General features: G+C 38.9%; 1 protein-coding gene across 1 annotated transcript; it reads right to left on the minus strand.

The window, feature by feature from the left end:
• Positions 1-3,441: 3,441 nt before the first annotated feature.
• On the minus strand, positions 3,442-7,359 carry LOC140366297 (odorant receptor 131-2-like). The gene is made up of 4 exons (XM_072452964.1): positions 7,352-7,359; positions 6,928-7,099; positions 5,119-5,892; positions 3,442-3,621 (listed from the first exon to the last, which is right to left on the minus strand). Exons 1-4 carry the CDS (start codon positions 7,357-7,359, stop codon positions 3,442-3,444), a joined length of 1,134 nt encoding a protein of 377 aa, XP_072309065.1.
• Positions 7,360-16,924: the final 9,565 nt, after the last annotated feature.

The following is a 16,924-nucleotide window of genomic DNA, read 5'->3' on the forward strand; positions in this document are numbered from 1 at the left end:
CTGCAGGGGAGTAGCCGCTGGAGTGGGGAGCTGGTTTTTCTTGTTCCGTTTCTGTCATAATTTTCTTCAGTTCTTTCGGCAGTTGTGCATATGCGTTATGATGTTCGTTTTCAGTGGAGGGGCACTGCAGTTCTCCTTTGGCCAGAGGTGGGGGGGCGCTATAGCTGTGACGTCGACCTTGTACCCCAGTCTGCTTCCTCTCCTCATCTGTTCTAGAGCCTCCATCTTTGTTTTTCACTACAAAAGGGATGCGCTTATCGGCTCTGTTTTTCTGTTTCATTTTGTTTTTTCTGATTGCTTGATGCTCTTCTGGGTTCACCTAAATATTGGCCAAAAATAGTCTATCTCTTCTGACTAAAATGTCTTTTGCCATTTTATGTAGTTTCTCTGAAAATGATATTTTTTCTTCATGTTCTTTCAGTTTCTTTTTGTCAACAGTTTTTCCTTTCACTGTCCAAATCTGATGTGTTTTGTAATGCAGGACCTTAGAGTGATGATATTCATTAATACAATTCCATTGTTGTTCTGTGGGAGCCACTGCTTCATCACCGTGATTAATCAATCTTTTCTCTGCATATTTTTGGATTACGTTCTTCATTTGTGTTGTTTGCTTTTTTGCTTCCTTTGGGTTTTGTTCATTTGCACGGATTGTGTATTCCAGATCCTTCAAAAATGTATTCATTTTGAATGGAATAAGGTCCATTTTATCTATTTTTTTTTTCTTTTTTTAAATGTTTTTTTTTTTCTTTCTTTCTATATATATATTTGATTATTATTATTATTTGATAATAAAAAAGTGTGGCAGTCAGTGGTATTTCAAAAACAAACAAAACAATAAAACAAATAATAATAATAACTATTATTATTATAATTCAAACAATAATTATAACAATAATAATGAAATAAAATATGATTAGGGAGAAAAATGATATTACAATTTAAATTTAAAGATTTAAAATAAAAATTGAAAAAACAAAAATTTAATTAAAAATTGAAATAGAATACAAACTTAAAAAAATAAAATTAACTAAATAGATAAAAATTTCACCTAGCCACAGAGGGTAGTTAATCTTGTCAGTAGAGTGCTTTAAGCCAAGTAATAGCTTTCTTATTCCCTTTAGTTACCTACACGTCCCACGTTTTATTTTATTTTTATTATTTTTTTCCGGAGTCCAACTCCCTTTTAAATCGGTCCAACTGATTGTACGTACTTTTACACGTCCAACGTGTTTTGGAGTCCAACTCCTCTTTAAATCAGTCCAACTGTCTAAACTAAAGAGCTAACATTCACTAAATTCATACTTGTGCAATGTGGAAAATTTAGGTCAAGTACGAAAATACACAGAATAGTTAAAATACACAGAATAGTTCATTGTGACCCATATGCAGCAAGATTGTCTTGACTCATGATAAATAGGACACAGACATGACAATAATTTGATCAATATCTACAGAAGGAACAACAATGTTAAGGAACAAATGATAAGATTTTTTTTTTTTTTTTTTTAAATGAACAATGATATTGTGCACATTTAAATGAAGCAATAGCAGATTTTAGTAAAACTGCAGAGGGTGAGGGTTTCTTTTATTTATAGTCATGTTATACAGTAATCTTGCAATGGGCAAAATTATATATTGCATCAGTTGTTAAACTAGAAGGAACAGAACTCCCTGTCACTGTCACTTTTCACACTGAGAACTCAATTTACTAAATCAACTCTTACAAACCAAATATCTTTTAAAGTATTTTCTGAATTCTTTATCTCGTATCCCGTAAACAAGTGGACTGATTAAACGTGGCATCACATTGACAATTATGGCGACAGAAAAGCGAATGGCAGGCACACTTTGAGGGAACAAAATTGTTAGTCCTGTTGATATTGGATAATTTACATATGTGAGCATCGACAGCATTAGCTGGAAGCTGTGAAGCAGGACTGTGTTTCTGGCCTTTTTGGTGTCTGCTGAAGCCGACTTTGCAGTGAAAAGTATTTTGAAATAAGTGTAGATGAGAGTGAGGCACACAGTCACTAGAAGCACAGCTTTGATAACAGTGTTCTTCTGCTGAAGAATTGACATTCGGAAAATATTTTCCGGCAGACAAAAGACTCGCGATTGAAAAAAATCCAACGGTTCTGTGGCCAAAGATATAAATAGATCAGGGAGAAAAAACATCACACTAATAAACCATATGAAACCAAGGACAATGTATGTTTTCTTGACTGTTATGATCTGTGAGTGTCGCAGAGGGAAGCAGACTGCTACATAGCACTCAATGGCCATGACAGCAAGAGTCATGGGGTTGTTGAAATTAGCAACGACTCCAACAAAAAGGAAACTTATGCACAGCCATACTTTAAGAGTATATATGATGTAGCTTAGGACTTGAACAAGGGTCAGGATTGTTAGCAAGCTTATGTCGTTGACCACCAGGTTGACGTAGAGGATGTAGCGAGGATTCATTTTGAAAATCTGTAAATTGAAATAGTCAATTATTTGCCATGAAATATAATAGTCTACCACTAACCTACAATACACAAAAGGTCATTGAAAATTTAAGATTTGTATTAGATGATAACATTCGGTACATGGTTTACCCATTAACACATTTTTGAGATGTTAAATGTTTGTTTCCAACCTCATGTCTAATAAACGTGTACACCAGAGTAGCATTAATGTAGTTGATGAGGACAAACAGAGTCACAGTGATGACATTCTTCAGTATAGCAGTCTTCAGATCGTCCCGCACCACAACTCTTGAAATGTTCATGGATACCAAAACAGAGATTTTCTAAACGGAAAAGAGAATACAGAATTGAATGTGTTACAGTAAATAAAAGGCAAATTGTACACTTACATTACAATTGAAAACGATTAGGTTTCGGGTATCTGTTGTGTTGGTGTCCGATAAGGTGCAAACACAAAGTGAGATGGGTGCTGTATTAGTCCATTCATTTATATGATGGCTTGAGATTGGTGATGTAATCAGAGGCGGATTACTCACTGAGCCTGATACTTTTTTCACCCCAGCTGTACTGTTTTGCCGCTACTTAGCAACAAATTAGGTTGACATTTTACATTTAACGCTTTGGACACATAGCACTTCAAACTAGACTGGCTCCCTGAACAACAAACGTCCTGGCTCAGACAGCTAAAAGTCGAAGCGATGCATGGTGACACGCTATCCCGACCACTTGCCACACTGTCTTCAGGAAGGACAGAACATACCTTGACCACAACCTGGCACAGACCAGCCCCCCAGAATCAGGAAATGAGAGAGAACAATAAACGGAAGTAGGGGGCCTTCATATTTTAGGGCTGGTGCCATTTGCCGGTAACTACCCATAAAGTGCATACTGCCACCTACACCTATAGTAACTTCTGTGTCCAGACATTTACTCTTTACCAAATACTTTTTTTCAGACTAAAGCTTCTGTCCTTTCATGACTGCAAGGGATCATTCTTCAACGTCTGCAGCTCAACAGCTATGCTCTGGTTTTGTTCCAAAGTCCCTGTGTCTTTGCCGGCCTTGAAGAAGCTTCCCAGACCCTCTCTTTTTTGGCAAGGTGGTGCTTCCTCTGTGGAAGGTGCAGCATTTGAAGATGTCTTCAAGTGGGCATTCTACAATGAGAATACATAAATAAAATAATGAATTAATAAGAATAATGAATTGAATGTCATGTTTTCCATTATTGTTGTAAATTTGTCCTCATAACATTATTTGATATTGTACTATGATCATGTCAAGTTTCTTCATTTCATCTCTCAGGGGGTTAGTTCATTTGTTTGAGACAGGGACAGTGCACACTATACATTAACCTTATTGGGAGAGATAATGCATTGTACCAGGGTATGAGCTCAAATGCTAATTTCCACCTGTAGCCACTGGGCAGCTGAGGGGATGAGCCTGTTGTACATGTTTTTAGTGGCAAGGGAAACCGGAGGGCGCTAACCGCCGCGCTACCAATTGTTCTCCGTTGTTTTCTTTTTTTTTGGCTAACTAAACACTTTTCCTGCTCTTCGTGCCAACTTTGCATGTGTAGCTACCAGAATAAACACTGTGGATACATGAGGGGCACGTGGGAAGGAGCCTTTTTACCGGTAGTTTAAATACTCTGTGTCCAGGCTGAGAAGGACTCGGCCTATTGAAACCACTCTCCTCCGGTACGAAGCTACGGTCCAGTCAGACCAGAACCTCTTGCCCCAAAAACTGTTTCTTCCCTCTGCTGCTGGACTCCTGAACCCTTTATAATGCCTGTCACTATAGATAACTCAAAAATAAAGTAGAAGTGTTGTCACCTTTATTCACAGGATTGTTTTTTTTTTGTTGCCTTTATTTTGTCCACTGATGTTCTTAATCCCCATAGAAAACACTCCATGCTATACGTGGTCTGAACATCATGAGGTTTTACTGAAAGTCACTGCAACACAAACTGCCCTGACAAAGGAGCACCTGACTCTTCCCTCCTGATCTTGACCCAAGATCCTGTCAACGTCTGATTGATATTCAGCGTGACATGATACAGATATGGACATTATTTTTGAAACTAAGTTGTAACTATTTGGTTTGAATTCAAATGTTCTGGTATGTGTTAAAACCAGTTAATGCCAGTAATGATCTTTCTATTAATATTAAAATATACAATAAATAAAGATATGCAGTGCTGTAATATATTATAATATGCATAGTTAAATCATTGTAAAACATGCTGTGTAATGGTGAATACAACTATAATTCAGATACAGAAAATATTTTATTGCCATTTTCAGTGAACAGAATTCACAAAGTAGGAACTTGCATTGGCATTAAGGTGCAATAGACAATAAATAATAATAACAGCAGCAAAATATATCAAACTGGGCATAAACACAATTTAGAATTTACAAATAAAATAAAAATAGACTTGGTCTAAGTATATACACAATTTTCATTTAATGTATTCAGAATTTTTTTTTCCCCCCTGTATTTTATTTGTGTGAAAAGCCTGTCACAGTTTTAAAAAAAAGGGAAATTCCTGTAAGTGATGACAAACACTTAAGGGTAATACTGTAAACTGTATGCACGGACCAGACCAACATGGTGATGTCAAATTTAAGTAATTTTCATGTTTATAATACCTTTGCAAATTCATTTTTTTTCCTACAAAAAAAATACATCTTCAAGTATTTCCTGAAAGTTTTATCTCGTATCCCGTAAACAAGTGGACTGACTAGCCGTGGCATCACATTGGTTATGATGGTGACAGCGAAGCGAATGGCAAGCACACGCTGAGGGAACAAAAACTGTAGTCCTATTGTAAGTGGAGTATATACATATGTGAGCATCGACAGCATTAGCTGGAAGCTGTGAAGCAGGACTGTGTTTCTGGCCTTTTTGGCGTCTGCTGAAGCCGACTTTGCAGTGAAAAGTATTTTAAAATATGTGTAGATGAGAGTCAGCCACACACTGACCATTAATACACCATTGAAGATAGTATCCTTCTCGTGTATACCAGGAATTCTAAAAATATCTTTCCTTTGACAAAATACTCGAGATTGAAAAAAGTCAAGACGCTCTCTGGCCAAAGAGAAAAAGATATCAGGAAGAACTGACTGCGCACTAATGAGCCAAATTAAGGCAATTAAAATGTATGTTTTCTTGACTGTAATGATCTGTGAGTGTCGCAGGGGGAAGCAGACTGCCACATAGCACTCAATGGCCATGAAGGCAAGAGTCATGGGGTTGTTGAAATTAGCAGATAAACCAAATATCAGAAATATGATGCACAACCACACATGGAGAGTATAAATGATGTAGCTCAAGACTTGAATGAGTGTCAGCAGTGTCATCAGGATAATGTCGTTGATGACCAGGTGGATGTAGAGGATGTAGCGAGGATTCATTTTGAAAATCTTCAAAACAAAAGAAAAGTTTCCTTTTAGTGTCTATTGCTGTTAAATTCAAAATAGACTTTGATTTACTTTGATTAGAATAGTCTGTCTACAATAGATACAATTCACATTTTAAGAGTGTTTCCAAGTTTCATAATTGCCATTATGTCACATATTGCAAGCAAAATAAACTGCCAATATAGGAAGAATTGTCCCATTTTACTTCATATTTTCTAACTACATTGGCAGGTAATTACCCTTGAATGAAGAGATAACAAGAATATCTTGAACAAATATTATAAGCTCTCTAAACAAATCTAATCAATACTTAAGATTTACTTTGTGAAATCAATTAGTCATGATCTATAGAATAATTTCCACTGTTCAAATAAAAATGACTGGAATTAATTAATCAATGAAAATGAAACAAAAAAGAAAAAAAGTAAATTATATGCATAATGCCTTAATCAACTCAATAATGAAAAATAAAAAAATCCTATTGTGACATCCTAGACAAAAGTTTACATATTTTTCTGGCAGTGGAAAAAAAGGTTTCAAAAGGAGTGATCTGAATTGAGAAATATCAACTGCCAGTTGAAATATTTCAAACACATGTCCAAAGCTTTGAAACTGTGTCTACCATGATGCATTCCTGGACAAATGAGGGATTACACACAGTTTTGTCTGGCACTTTCAATATATCATTTTACATTTTGTATGTAAACATCAATAATAATTTAAGGCTTTAGTAGGATAGATTACTTCCTGTTCAAAACTGCAGAATATACTGGCCCTGCTTGTTCATCGTGGCATTTCTCAGTAGCAAGCAATTCATTTATATGTTTAAAAAAAAGCTTAGCAAGATTTAAATTTATCTTAATTTACCTTAACCTGATTGACTTGATTGACCATTATAACATGACTAAAATCTCTGTAAGTTAATTTTGTGTAATATGTCTCCTTTAAGTACCAACTCAAAAAGAGATATAATAGATTAGATGTGTGACTGAATTAAGATATAAATACATCTTTATATCCATGAACTTCTCCTCTGACCTCATGCCTGATGAAGGTATAAACCAGAGTAGCATTAATGTAGTTGATGGAAAGACAGAGAGTCACGGTGATAACGTTCTTCATAATGGCGGTCATCAGATCATCCCTCACCACCAGAGGAGTCGAGTTACTGCTAGAGCTGGAGGAACTGGAGAAATTCATGTCAAATGCCCTGTAAAAACAAAAAGCATTTCTTAGTGGTCATAACATTTACAGAAAGTACATTCATGTTTGAGAATGTTAACTTTTCCAATGATTTATTATTCATTAAAAACAACACACATAATAAAATATCGTTTTACCTGGTGGTTCCATTGAGGTTTGAACTTGCAGTAACGAGTGTCTCGATGATACATTATTTATATAGGATTTGATGATGGCTTGTGATCGCTGATGTGTCACGTGTTTAAAAAGTTTCACTGACGAGACCATGTCGTGTAAAGAAAGGGTGAGTCAATAGTTGGTGTCTTCCAAGTCCATCCCTGTCTTTCTCATCCACACTCGAGCATTATTGTTTATATGACTGTTTCCTTATTATGAAAAGCATGGAAGAAGTCAGATCATAGACTGGTTTTGCATGAGGAAGAAGCACAGTTCCGATTTTGTGTGTGTCCGGAGAGTTTTTGAAACCAAATTATTACGATTTCACGTCTTGTTGGTTTCATCAAACTACGACTTGAATATATAACTTCCAATCATTCAACAACTTTATTTATCTCAAAAGGACAACTCATTCAACAAATCTCTGGCCATGTCAACAATAGAACAAAAGTCACAAACGTACAGCCATGTTGTTGTGGAGTGATAAATTGTCTTCCAGATGGCATTAGGGACAGGGACAATAATGGACAACTTGAAGCAGGCTGGGACATGGCATGACTCCAGGGAGATGTTAAAAATGCCAGTAAAGACGGGGGCCAGCTCACCTGCACAGTGTCTTAAGGTGGCAGGAGTGACACTTTTTGGCAATGCAGCGCGTCGGGGTTGGATTACCGAGACAGTCTTCTTACATCCTGTTACAGAACTCTGAGAGTGGTGGGGGAGGTGGGGTCTTGAACCCATCTCCTCGTGAGAGGCTGGACACCCACTTTTCTGGTATTGCCCACGGGGAGAGGCGGCGGGCTGGTGTGGGCTTGCTTATTGTCCCACATTTCAGGCCTCACGTGTTGGAGTTCATCTCAGTGAACGACAGGGTCGCGTCACTACGCCTTCGGGTTGGTAACAGGTCTCTCACTGTTTTGTCGGCCTACAGGACTGAAGTGCAGAGTACCAGACTTCTTAAAACTCCCGGGGGGCCGACTCTGTGGAAAAGTGTGTCCATGCGCGTACAAAAAATCGCCGTTTCCGCGCGGATCCGTGATTAGGGGTCCTTTTTTTTTACCTTTTTCTGCAAATAGGGGTACTTTTTCAAGCAATCGCAGTGATTTTTTTTATTTGTTTACAGTCAAAAAATGTTGTGTATATGCCCGCCCGGTGTATATGTCAGAAATGTTTAGCCTGTTACTCCGGTTGTTACCAGCCTATGCACTAGGAGGCAGCACTGTATCACTTTTAGAAATGCTTGCCCAACTACAAGATGAGGCAGCGCTGCTTGGAGATATCCCGGGAGCGGGCCGGGAGATATCCTTGTCTCTGATTGGCTGATAGGCATATCAACAGGAAACATCATCAATGATGGAAGAGAAAGGCGGGAGAAAGGTAAGATTTTTTTGCAAAATCCAATTTATTTGACTGTTAAAATAATCCATCCATCAAAATGGCACAAACAAAATTAAAGCTGGAATTAAAGATGTAAATCCGGGCTGTAAATCTAATCTTGTGTGCCATAATCTTAGTTTGTGTAGGAATGTTGATTATAATGATGTTCTAAAGCATTTAACAAATTACATCAAAAATTGATTCTGATTTTGAAGAAAAAATTAGAAATGTTCTGGGTTTGAAATAAAGTAATTGTAAAGAAATGTTCATACTTTTATATATTTGATAGTTGACCACATTTTCCATGTGAACAATTCATTTTGTTTTTACCCAACACAATGAGAATGTTATTGACAAGATTCCTATTTGTTACATTTGCAAAATCTTAGTGTCCCAAGTGGGAAGTTGGCAATTGTTTTTGTTTTTTTCTTTCTGTTGAACTCTGAAGAACCATATAGATAGAATTGATGTCTGCATAAAATCAAAATGTCTTTAATTCTTTTACAGACAATTTGAAAATGTGCGACCACTGTGATACAGATCTCCCGCAACTCTATTGTGTTGATTGTGATCTATACTTTTGCATCCCTTGTGACAGGATTATGCACAGAAAGGTATTTATGGCATTTTAGAATTTTGCAAATGTTTAGTGATAGTTTGTGAGTCAAAGTTATGAAGTTTTTTTATTGAAGTGTGAAGGATGATTCACATTATTTTATTTTTAAGTAATGCAGGTTTATTCTTTCTTGGCTTTATTTTAATCAAATGGGTCACGTTCAAACCAACTTTTTGTTTTCTATTCTCAATATGACATAATGTGTTATTTTTCTGGGACGATTGCTGATGCACAAGAGGAAGTCAAACAAGTGTGAATCCTGTGAACTTTCTCTAGCTGCTTACTTTTGTGAGGACTGTAAATTAGGTAACTTATGCTTGCAAGGCACTTAATGTCAAATTCTTTAGTCTAATGTATCAGGGAAATGAGAAATATATAATTACCAGGAACCTTTTGCATTAGTGTTAAAGGACCAATTTTGATGACATGAACAGGGCTAGTTTTACTCAATAAAAGGCAGTTATTGTTTTAGTTCTGATTATAATTTTATTGAATTTATTACAGACTACTGTTTGGGTTGCAAGACATCGATGCATCAAAAGGTACAAGGGAACACAAGGTAATCCTTGATCCTTTTTTTCATTGCAATGTTAAGATATGAAATAAATTGATTTAATAAAAAAATCCATGTCTCATTAAAATATAATAAAATCAAGACTAAGTGTAGAAATTGATTTCAAATGAATGTATTGTATCTGTTTGCAGATAACACCCTTTGGATCTCCATCTCTGTTCAAGCCACTGGTCCCTCTAGGTATTGTCACAGAAGATGTGGGCCCGGTCTCATCTGTGTCACCGGCTGCGGCACAGACATGTAGCACAGCATCCCCAGCTCTCCCATCAGAATCCACAACACAGCCTACCCTCCTGTCTCAGAATACAGAAGCACTTCCCACCTCATGCATAGAGCCACCATCCCCACAAGTTGTACAGAGTCCACAGCAGATAGCACCTGATTCAGAGGTATTTGATTTGTCTACATGATTATTAACACCTGTAAATAGTACATAAAGTGGCTTTCTAACGATTCACCAATGTCATACAATTATCAATGATTTTCAAAACTTTGCTCATGCTTAACTGAATATGACCAATAGTCATCTGGAGTCCTTCTGTCTGCCCATAAACTTTGTTAACTCAGATATTTTTATTAGGACAAGTAGGGGCTGCTCGGGGGCTGCTGTGTGCTGGATATTTTCTCAAAATCCTTTTTTTTTTATTTCAGCTCAAAGAGGATGAGGTCAGCCGTGTTAACTTCCTGTTCAAAGAAGCCTCCAGGAAAGGGAAACTGATGCTCAGCCACTTTGAGGTTGTCAAGGACAGAGAGCCAGGAGACCCAGTGCAGGTGCGCTGCTTGCCGTGCAAGCAACAGATAACCCTGAGGAAGTCATCCAAGGGACTCTCCAACCTGTTCGCCCACATCAAGAGAGAGGCTCACCATAATGCAGTGATTCTCCAAAATGACAGGAAGATTAACAAGCAAGTCCACACAAACACTTGTCCTGCTCCAGTCGTGGAAGAAAAAAATCATGCTGAAAGGAAGGCAAAAGCTGAAAAGGTTGTCACTACACTTAAGGAAACATATGGAACAACAATATATCAACATATTGAAAGATCCGCAGAGATCTTATGTAGCTTCTGTCTCACAAAGTTTGCCATATTCCCATCCAGAGGCGATGTCCTTAACAATATAAAGGAGCATACCATCATGCAGGATTACTATTGCAACAACACATCATCAGTAGGGTAAAACTAACCTGTCTCACGACGGTCTAATCCCAGCTCACGTTCCCTATTAGTGGGTGAACAATCCAACGCTTGGTGAATTCTGCTTCACAAAGATAGGAAGAGCCGACATCGAAGGATCAAATGGTCAGGACAGAAAATATATTGAAGTAACAAAGAAGACAACATGCAAACAAGGCGCAAAAGGAAGCAGCTACAAACAATGGAACACAAACTAAGTCTACTGAGCCAGAAAACTGCCCGCCAAGCTCAGCATGGAGATGTGGAGGGAGTGTCCCACAGCTTCAAGACAGCATTCAAGGCAGGTTATCTGGACAAGAAGAAAAGGTCCTTGCGCTTTGTAGAGAACATCATAGCAAATGCTGGAAAAGAGGCAAAAGGGAAACGCTACTCTACCTTTATGAAGACGTCGTTTGAGGTGGCCAAAATATGGGGTGGATGGCGGATGGTAAATTTTCTCTCAGAAAACCATAACGGACCGAGCCGAAGCACAATGAAAGCCAGCCGTAAGAAAACTGGAACCAACAGCATCCAGCCTGGCTTTCAGATCAAAACCATCGTAAGCGCCAAGGATGTTTACAAGAACCTGATGGCCACCAAGGGTCTCACCTCAGTCCTAGTGGAACAGGCAGAGGACGAGACAGCCATCATCAAGTCCCTACACTACATGCAACAAATAGACACCATGGTAGGATCGTGTGGAAGGAAGGGAGAGGGCCATGAGTGCAGCCCAGACTACCAGCTTGAAGTAGGGGAGGGGCTGGATGCCTAGCTAGGGTGGTGGCATTCTTTGCCGATAGTGTGATTGCACATAATGCCCGTGTGATAATGCTCAACCCCCTTCACCCTGACTTCCCTCCACTCGTTGCATATCTGGGCCCAACGTGCAACACATTTGATCATCAATATGTCACACGACAGTGGGAAACTGTTCAAAATCTCTACAATGAACATTTCCTGGATATATTTAAAGCCCCCCTTGTGTCGAAAGCATCAGATGGAGACTCCATGGAAGGCCATGGAATATAGAGCTCAGAGTGAGGGTGGGGAAAGATACGCAGTTGAGCACCCCAACTTTACCTTGACTGGAAGCGTAGAGAGGACCCTAGAAGGAGTGGTCTGTGGGCTCAACACCATGAACCAGGACTACATCCACAACGGGAAGAAATTAACGTACCCGCTCGATCATGCTGTTAGACGTCTGTGTCTAGGGGGTCATCCAGCTCATATGAACCATCTTGCTCTGGTTTTTAACCGCTTCAACATCCATGAACATGGCTTGCGGATGGAGGATATCATGCGTGAGGACCGACAAAACTGGGGTTCTGCCCAGCGCATGTTTTTCCCACAGGTGCAGACATGTCTACGGCGGATTGAAGAGGGCGATGGTGGACAGCCAGAAGATGTGAAAGGGACCTGGCTGTATCTTACTGTGTGTGAGATGTATGTTAACATCTTCTGCTCATTTGATCACATGCTTGTGGAGAGAGTCAGGCTGGCTTCAGTGGTGTCCAACTTCCTCAGAATCTGGCGCTGGTGGATACATCTCACTCCAGGATTGACCCTGAAAGAGAATTTCCTCACCTGCCAGTGCTACCAGGATGTTCTCCTGTCATGTCACGCTGCCGCGCTTCTCATCAAGGCTGGACGACAATACACTCCTCAGTCTCTTCCGCTAGCCAAGTGTGGCAGTGATTGTTGCGAGGACTTCTTCTCCCAAAACGGGTCCTGGGTTGCTAACAAGCACAACAACACATTTGCGGACATGGTTGTGGCGCTGCCTCAGATGAATAGAATTCACCAGATTCGAGCGGACCTGGAACTTCCTGAAATCCCCAAAGGACACAAAAAGCAGGAGAACATCTGGGACAAGGGTCATCCTCCTCCAGAACAACAGCCCGATCTCTCCATCTACCCTATGGATCCCCAGGTGTGTAAATGTGTTAAATTGATCGTTTAGATGAGTTAATGTTACTATCTACTTTAACATAATGCAGTACAAATGTGTTCAATAAGTTGTATGCATCTCTGTATGAATTGGGATATAACACTAATGCATATGTAAAATTTCCCTTTAGGTATGGGTCCAGACAATGTTGGTGATGGGGATAAAGGCCCACCAAATGATGATGATCCCCCACCCCCTGATCACCGAGCCCAATAGTTCTTCCAGCCCCACACTCTGAACCATCATGATGATTGTGCTCTCCTTGCTGCCATGGGTGAAGAAGATGACCAGAGGCGCCCCCCTGATGATCCGACAGATGGTAAGTATACCTATCCTTAAATTATACAGCAAATGTCACTATCAGATTATAAGAAATGGTGAAACTTTTACATTTACTTCATGGTCTTCATCAAATATTTTGTGTCTGGTAGTTTCCTTGGTTGATGAAGACCAAGAGATGGCAAGTGCCATTTGTCAGCAGATGGAGGAACCAGATGATGGAGGAATGGAGGAACCGCCCAACAGGAACATTCCCCAACTATAGAAATCCCTAATCAAGGTATGCTATAGTTCAATCAAGAAATACAATAGTATTTTATTTATTTTAATAACCACACATTTATATGCAAATCTTTAATAATTTATTAGAAGACTAGTTCAATAAAAAAAAAATTATATCGTATATATGTGCTTCTCGTGGTGCTTGTTTGTTTTATCAAATGTCATTCACTTAAATTGTTCAAGTGTTCTAGTCTTAATACTGCTTTATATCTTATATATATACAGGCACCATTCACAAGTCGACATTAGTGTCGCTCCTCAACAGCAACCCAGATGGGAAACTCTCAACTGATCGTCTGAGGCGTGTTCGCTAAAAACAAACATCAGATGCTGGCCAGGAGGAGAGGGCTGAGAGTGAAGTGTGTCTGACTCTGTGGTGTGATGTGGCAGTCCATACAGGAAGAGACGAGTACAGGATTGGCAGAGTGCAACGTCTTCTGAAAAACGGTCTGAGAGGCAAAATGGAGGACAGAAATCCAATAAGCCTTCAGGAGAAGAAAATTGACGTCCATCTAAATATGTACCAGCAAAACGAGTGAAACTTCACATATCAACCAGGGTCCTCTGCTGTGTATCCAATAGAATCGTTAATCTCTGTAGTGTGCCTTACATCGAGCGCAGTTTCCAAGGAGTTTCACATTGCAAGGGAGGATGAGCGGATAATCCTTGACTATCTACAAAAGAAAAGAAGTAAACCTGCAAGAGCGTCAAGTGTAAACCAAGCTAGACGCGAAACAATCAGTGACGGAGGACAAAGAGTAGTGGAGGTACAACCAGCTGTGAACAATTCTGGACAAAGAAGATCCGACCGAGCAAGAAAATGTATCACATTTCAAAGTTAATTAAAATAAATGTCATTGTGTACTTGTATATATGTTGATATAAAGTTATTTCTGAGAATGTTCATGTCATTGAATTGTAAATTTGTATAACAATACTATGGTAATATGTTTCAGTGCACTTTTTAACTTTTAAAGTGAAAAAGGGTATATTTTCAGGCTTTGTCAATGAAAAGGGGTACTTTTTGGTTGTGGTCAGTGAAAAGGGTGAAGGCTGAAGCCATTGCTGGAGTGTCTGCGTCTCTCCCTCTCCCCCCATCTCCCTCTCCCCCCCTCCCTCCCTCCCTCCCTCTCTCTCTCCCCCTCCCCCCCCCTCTCTCTCTCTCTCTCTCTCTCTCTCTCTCTCTCTCGCTCGACTAGCTCCGTCCCAAAATTCTAAAGAATAAAGCCTAAAGAATAAAGTCTACCTCCCTCCCTCTCCCTCCCTCTCTCCCTCTTCACAATACAAGAACATATAGTGTCTGCGCGTGATGTCACGCAGACACTATATGTTCTTGTATTGTGAGTGATGTCACAATTTTTTTATTATTATTATTATATTTTAAGATAAGATAAGATATTCCTTTATTGTCCCACATGGGGAAATTTCATTGGTGCAACGCAGGTAGATACAGAGGTAGATACAGAAGAACAGATCACTTATAGGAAGATCTGAAAAACACTTTCAGTAGAAGATCTCCTATAAATAAATAAAAACTCCCATAGACAAATAAATAAATAAATAAATACATAAATACCATTGCATGTGATCACGACAGTAATTGCACATGAATATGTGTCACGACAGCACATAGATTGCACATGAATTTCACAGTAATTGGACATGAATTGCACATGAATTCCAACAGCAATTGCACCTATGACAGAATTGCACATCAGTATTAGGTTAGGTCAGTATTGCGAGTGTTCAGTACTAACAGTTTTTGTTAGAAAGTCTGACAGCAGCAGGAAGGAAAGACCTACGGAACCTTTCCTTCACACAGCAAGGGTGGATCAGTCTCTCACTGAAGCTGCTCTCCAGAGCGGACAAAGTGTCCTGCAGGGGGCGACACTCATGGTCCAGCATAGATGTGAATCTAGCCAGGACCCTTCTGTCCCCCACCTCCTGCACCGAGTCCAGAGCACAGCCCAGGACGGAGCTGGACTTCTTGATTCCTCCCTCCCTCCCTCTCCCTCTCCCTCCCTCTCCCTCTCTCCCCCTCTCTCTCTCTCTCTCTCTCTCTCTCTCTCTCGCTCTCGCTCGACTGGCTCCGTCACAAAATTCTAAAGAATAAAGCCTAAAGAATAAACGCTAAAGAATTCCGCAGACACTCATAATGCCCAAAATCATTTAAATGGGGAAAAAGTACTAATACTTTTGAAGATTCTGCAAAACGTACAAGTTGTTCAAATGTCAAAAGTAATAGCACACAGTATACTGTGAAAGCGATCACAATGAGATATAACATGTTGAAATCGGTTGAAGGGTTAAGGAGTTGAAACTGGCTAAATTAAAATCATGGAAAATATAATAATACATTTTTTTCACAATACAAGAACATATAGTGCCTGCGTGACATCACGCAGACACTCAAATATAAAGAACTAATCTAAGAAATAGGAAAAATATGAATACAAAAATAGGGGAAAAGGTGAACAAACTTAACAGTATCTTAACGGCTCTATAATGGGCCATCTAGGCTATCTGCCACTGTAATACATTTCCACAGTTTTCCTGCTAATCTGGGTGACATTACAGTGACAGAAGTGGCCCCTTTGTAGAGAAATGGACTTCACCAGAGCACTCTAAATCCCACAACCTGAGGTTGATGACTGAGTCTGACAGACTATTTTAATGGCTACACCAACACCATGAAATCAGGAATTTATCAAATAGATCTTTTTAATGTTTTTTAAATTATTTATTGACACATTAAATACATTGATTGTATTAATAATTAATAATACATTGCATTTATTGATTGTACATTGTTAATTAAATTCATTGTATAGTTTAATTGATTATAATTGTGCATTAAATAATTTCATTTTGGCACACAAAATCCTCCATTTATAACAAGTTTGAGTGTATGAATTAGGATGTGAAAATTATTATATGATGGTTTCTTAAAACTCTATTTTGCTTATTATTTTTACTTTAACATGCAGAATAGCCAGGATCATGATCTAGTTATCATCAAATGTACACCAAGCTGTGATTTTGGAAATGGGTCACTACTGTTCCAGACAGGTTGCCCGTGCAACATTAGAGTGTAAATCAAAGGCAGAGAACATATTTCTCTGCGTGAAACAATAGGGTACACCTACTATTGGATTTGGATTCCTTTTGAATTCTATTATTTTAGGCTAGTCAATCACACACTATCTCTTGTTCACATCCTTTGTCTTTCTCACTTCTTCAATTGCACTTTCAATCAACCATCTTTGTGTGTTTTTAGCGTTCACTGCAGTATAATAGTTACATTTATTGGATTGACTCTATTAATGCTATACTATACTACTATACATCCACGTTTCAAAGGCTGTGTTTGAGCTATCATTTCTGGAAAATGGTCCATGTGAGAGAGAGTAATATAAATAGCAGTAGTA

This window comes from Eucyclogobius newberryi, unplaced genomic scaffold (genome assembly GCF_026437365.1).
Source record: "Eucyclogobius newberryi isolate DKJ021-1_F unplaced genomic scaffold, fEucNew1.0.hap1 SCAF_19, whole genome shotgun sequence".
Classification (NCBI taxonomy): domain Eukaryota; kingdom Metazoa; phylum Chordata; class Actinopteri; order Gobiiformes; family Gobiidae; genus Eucyclogobius; species Eucyclogobius newberryi.